Genomic DNA, 5391 nt, shown 5'->3' with positions numbered 1-5391 from the left:
TATGAAACAAATTTTGTAAAGTAAAAATTAAAGGAAAAAAAAAAATTTAAAATATGAAAAATAGAAGTTATAAGAAAAATTTGTAAATAAAAAATAATAATAAAACTGCAAAAAAAAAAAATTAATTCAAATGCAACGGCTAGCTGACGTCAGCTAGCTGTTGCATTTGAATTTTTTTCTTAAGCATTCATATCGGTTATAACCGACAGGAAAAATGATTTTTCTGGCCAGCCCTCTAGCCTCTCTGATTTCGTGGGGCCCTCTCATATTCCACAGTCCTTGGGCCTAACTCTCGGTTGGAGACAGTTTTCAAACTATTTTCGACCATCTGGTCCTCTGGACCATTCGGTTGGAAATGGCCTAAATAGACTGGGACCGGAAGAAAATTACTAAAGGAGGATGGAGATTAAAATGACACACTCATCACGGTGAGTTCATTGTTATCCTCACAAAATATGGTCATTTTCGTCTTTTGAGGAGAACCTTTTATTTGTGGACCGACTGAAATGCCCTTACTACGCGCCATACGGCCCAGCTTCATTGGGTTGCAGACCAACTTAAATGCGCGCTGTACAGGATAACTCCCTCCTGGAAAAGCAAGGGTACTCTGCAACTTCGCGGGAAGAAACCCTCGTTTCTCGATTGCACCACAGAAGGACATGAACAATGGTTCCTCTTCCAAAATGCACGGTCCTGATCAACCTGAAATAAGTGGGTCCTCCCCCAAATCCCTGCGCACCAAAATGGGCAAACCGGAAGACAGTGAAAAGAAGGTAACTTTCTTGTTCAATTTCAAAACTTTACAATTACCCACTTCATAATTTACCAAAACAAGGATACCCAGAAGTGCTTTTGGAAATGGTTCTGATCCTCAACTTCAAGGCTCTGTTTTGAGATTGATTTGATTTGAATTTCCAACATATTGTTTCACATTGTATAATGTGTTGATTGCCCCTGTTATGGATCACGAGAGTCGGCATTATTTAAAAAAAAAAAAAAAAAAATTCAAAAAAATCGTTTCAAAATTGGTTTTTGATTTTGGATTGTTGCCCATCATTCTGATCGCCGGAATACCGTCAAAAAAGTTTTGAGCATAATCTACTACTATGAGTCTATGTTTAGAACTTAAATTGTAGTTTTTTTTTCATTGTTTTGCTTTTCATGTAACTCTGTGTAGATTTTTCATAAGAAACTCAAAGATGTTGAGATTAGTGTTCCGATAGTGTATGGCAATATTGCATTCTGGCTCGGTAAGAAGGCGAACGAGTAAGTATTGCTTTATTGTCTTGTTGAATTACTTACATGAGGAATGGAATATGAGAGTTAAGTTCGTGACATTTAACTAGGTACCAATCACACAAGTGGACTGTGTACGTTCGTGGGGCAACCAATGAGGATCTTGGAGTGGTCATAAAACGTGCTGTTTTTCAGCTGCATTCCAGTTTCAGTAATCCCACAAGGGTGGTTGAGTCACCACCATTTGAATTGTCAGAATGTGGCTGGGGTGAATTTGAAATCGCCATTACGCTTTTCTTCCACAGTGATGTTTGTGATAAGCCATTAAACTTGTGAGTTGCTTTGAATAATAAATCACGTGATTTACTTGGTCCTCGGCTGTCCAATTTTGTGTTTGATGCTGTCTATGTTCTTTGCATTTGTACCAAGTCCTCAACAATGGAATAGTAGATTTAAACCTAGTTTGACCGAAACAACTTTGTCTTTTAATTTCCAACATTGATACGTTCATTGTCTATCTGAGTATTCACCAGAACCCTTGCAACGACACATCCTGCTTTATATGTACCATATATGTTACGAAATGGGGAAATTAGATTTTACTTAACCTTCTAGTGTGCTTAATTGGGAGATGAATTTTTCAAACAATGAGTTTGATTATTTGTTACATGCATTGGTATAATTTGATTTTACATTTGATTAGAAACAACCAACAACCTGTTTTTCATTTTAACATACATTTGGTACTATGCCTGCCCATCATTGCAAGGAGAATTTAATCTTGAACTTTGTCACAGATTTCATCATTTGAAGTTGTACCCAGAGGATGAGTCTGGTGCTATGTCGACTAAAAAGCCTGTTGTTGTGGAATCATATGATGAGATTGTGTTCCCTGAGCCTTCAGAGGCTTTATTGGCTCGTGTGCAGAACGAGCCAGCTGTAGTCGTTCCCAGACTACCTGCTGGCGTTGCTTTGCCTCCACCTGGTATAAATTATTTATGCTGTTGTGTCTGTAATTTCTCTTTATCATTTTGTGGATTGTAAATTATTCCTTTTCATTGCATGTAGTGCCTGTTGAGGATCCAAGTAAGAGAAAGAGAGGGGACACTAAAGATCATCTCCTATGCCAGTGGTTCACAAACTTTTCAGAAGCAGATGAGCTGCTACAACTTGCAGCAGCTCGTCAGCAGGTATGCATAACTTTATCTCATAGTTTCTAGACATAATTTATGGAACTTGAAACTTTGTGATCGTGAAGAGCTGTCAATAAGTCTGTATTCGTGGAAAAAAATTTACCATCTGTGGTTTCTTAGATTATGTACTGATGTATTTGTCCAGTTAATTTCTTTGTGCTGAATCCTTTTGCAATTTATTGCATATAAAGTGTCTAGGATTCTAAAATCTTATGTGCACTCAAACTCCAAAGATAAATATAATTATTATTATTAGAAGTATTTCACCCTTCTCATTTATGTATTGAATGGAATTCTATCCATATTTTGCAGTCATGTCTTTAGCGCAACTTTAGATGTATATTTGAGAATTCTGAACTCTAAAATCATCATGATACGTTAGTGAAGAAAACATCAAACATGAGCCCAGTATGCTTAGAGAAAATGAATAGGGCGGCTTCATGTTCTAAGAGCTGTAAAGCGATTTCATAGAAAAATTGTGAGTATGATATTGCTGTGCGTCAATCGATAACATTTAGCCAATAGACGGTAGCTCTCTATCTGGTCAATCATGTAGTGTGTAAACTAGTGTAATAATGTCTAATCTAACAGATGTTTAAATATATCCCCAGAGATATAGGGGTACGATGTTTGAATCCTAGGGCGTGCTCTGTAAACCCCAAAGACCTGCCAGCCATGTTTAGTAGGGTTGTGTTTAAATTGAACAGTCTTTGGTACTCAAATGCTGAAGCGGGTCTGTGGAACTGATAGTGCATTGAGAACAAATCAGCGTGTACTCAAATACTGTAAGTGGTTCTGTGGAACTAATGTGCACTCAAACTCCAAAGATAAATATAATTATTATTATTAGAAGCATACTTTAGAGCCAAGGCAGACCTAAAATAACTGCCAAAACTAGTTTATATGTAAGTTGTTTTAACTATCAGGTTTTACGTAGAACTGGTTTAAACTAATTCTTTAGTTTCCCAAACACATCCTAAGTATGTGTTGAATGGATTGACTGGGTTCTCAAATGAGTTAAGGGAGGACTACCTTTCTTCTTCCAGTGAATTCTGATAACATGTTTCCAAACAGAGCAAAATGTATGCAAAGATCTGTAGTCATTCGATCATGGTATCGTTCTATGTTTATGTACACTACTAGGGAGAGTAAAAAAAGGGACTGGCATTATGGCAGGCAAGTAGACACTGCTTTTTTGTAACCCTTGGTCTAATCAGAAGACTCATAGTCTCGTAGGTCGCCAAATTTCCACCAAAGTTTCTTTTGGAAGTGCAAACACGCCATATTGAGTTAAAAGGCTTAGGAAAAGTCAGTTGAGGGGAGTCCAGCCTAGCATTCATTTTGGATGTCCCCTATCCCCACTCCACTCCACCACACCCCCCCCCCCCCCCTTCGCGCCCACGGAGCCAACCATCTTCCATGAAACATATCTGTATGGCGCTCAATGGAATGAATATGTTTTCTTTAAATTCTCCTTGGGCAGACTAATTTGTTGCGTTCTGCATAATTGTATGAGTTCTTACTGGTAATTCTCACGACTGCTATAGTGGTTGTTTAAATTATTCTGAAATTCGTGAACCAGCCTAAGCATCTGCGATAAATACCTAATTTTGTTTCTTTATGTTCATTGACTCGTCACGATCAAATTCCTTTGTGATTTCATTGTTATTAACCATTGAAATCTGAAAAAAGTTGGAATTGAGTAGGTTATGAATCCTGAAACTAGTAAGGATTTATTAAGATGAATCACATGTTGTAGAGATCTGAACATATTTGATGTTTATGCATTAGTAGGCAGTAATGTTACTCTAGTTGAGATAACAAAATTACTTACTGTGATAGAAAATGCTCAAGGAACTTTATTAACCTCGGGTTTCAAATGCCATTGTATTAGGTTCAAGCTCATATTGCTAAATTCCGAAGAGAGATGACTCTTCTAGAGGGTAAGAATAAACAAGTGAATTCTGTCTCCGACCAGTGACTGTACATTATCCTGCAGATTTATGAAGATTCCAGTTCCAAATTGGTTCCGTGGTAGATACATTTGAATTACTCGCAGCAGATGCACATGATGGCACGCAAATGTAGCGCCTACATGAATATTCTCAGCTATGGCGAGTTATTGTACTTTCTCATTTTCCTTTTTGTTTATCTCTCTTTTACGTAAATTTGTTGTCTTATGCGGCATCTATCGGTAAACAATTTAAAGGAGGAACATAAAAGGTGTATCTTTTAATATCTTTTATGCCAAGAAAAGAGAGAATTTTGGTTTACTTTGACACTTATTATTGATTGTATAACGTGTCTGTGCTAGTTATCTGAAAGTGTGCATTCGGAATTAAGTATCATCTGAATCAATTTTATTTTTTAATACTCAAGTGTTCTATGAGGAACCATTCTTAACTCTCACTCCCTCACAGGGTTCTTGTCAAAGTTTGCTGAGGTAGGTCCAAACTAATAATTCTCTTCATAGTTGCATAGCTCCGGCTGAATCTAGGCTTCTTATAGAGTAGGTGGTACTCATTTTCTCATAGATAGGGCACATCTCATTTCTAGCTATATGTCAACTTCAATATCATTTCCCATACTTTACAGTGTTTCTACGAGAAAAACTTCGGTGCGGGCATAGATAGCACATTATCGTTTGCCCACACACACAAAGCTGCACTCTAGCCTGTGTTTGGTCCAGTGTTTTAAAAGGCTCACCTTAGGGCGCGCCTAGGCGGCCTCTAAGGTTGGGCGTGAGGGTTGCCGCCTTTGTTTTGAGGGAGTGGTCAAAAGGCATCGCCAAAGCCGTCGAGGTGGCAGAGGTGTACCTCAGGGCGTCCAGTGTCTATGTTTGGTTGATTGTTTTCTTTTCTTTTTTCCTTTTTAACTCCCAAACCCAAAAAGACATAGTTTTTGTAGGGTTTTAACTGTCTCATACCTCTTCCTTGCACGATCATCTCTTTGCCTTTTTTTC

The 5391-nt window shown here is 37.8% G+C and overlaps 1 protein-coding gene across 2 annotated transcripts; it reads left to right on the top strand.

Annotated features, from left to right (window-relative positions):
- Positions 1-547: 547 nt before the first annotated feature.
- On the top strand, positions 548-4702 carry LOC137726740 (transcription initiation factor TFIID subunit 14b). Of its 2 annotated transcripts, XM_068465691.2 has the most exons (6): positions 566-773; positions 1178-1266; positions 1347-1568; positions 2034-2221; positions 2305-2426; positions 4324-4702. In XM_068465691.2, the coding sequence occupies exons 1-6, from the start codon at positions 660-662 to the stop codon at positions 4408-4410; spliced, it is 822 nt and encodes a 273-aa protein (XP_068321792.2). In that variant the 5' UTR covers positions 566-659; the 3' UTR covers positions 4411-4702. The 2 variants fall into 2 exon arrangements, with proteins under 2 accessions (XP_088551009.1, XP_068321792.2); XM_088694883.1 differs by lacking the exon at positions 1178-1266 and having other exon boundaries at positions 548-773.
- Positions 4703-5391: the final 689 nt, after the last annotated feature.

Source organism: Pyrus communis, chromosome 5 (assembly GCF_041283825.1).
Source record: "Pyrus communis isolate YQ-2024b chromosome 5, ASM4128382v1, whole genome shotgun sequence".
Classification (NCBI taxonomy): Eukaryota; Viridiplantae; Streptophyta; class Magnoliopsida; order Rosales; family Rosaceae; genus Pyrus; species Pyrus communis.
The sequence above is the reverse complement of the archived record's forward strand: the minus strand, read 5'-3'. Positions and strand labels throughout refer to the sequence as shown.

Coding starts and splice junctions, on each gene's coding strand:
- LOC137726740 (XM_068465691.2), top strand. CDS start 660: ATGAACAATGGTTCCTCTTCCAAAATGCACGGTCCTGATCAACCTGAA. Junction 774..1,177: donor CGGAAGACAGTGAAAAGAAG/GTAACTTTCTTG, acceptor AACTCTGTGTAG/ATTTTTCATAAGAAACTCAA. Junction 2,222..2,304: donor CGTTGCTTTGCCTCCACCTG/GTATAAATTATT, acceptor CATTGCATGTAG/TGCCTGTTGAGGATCCAAGT.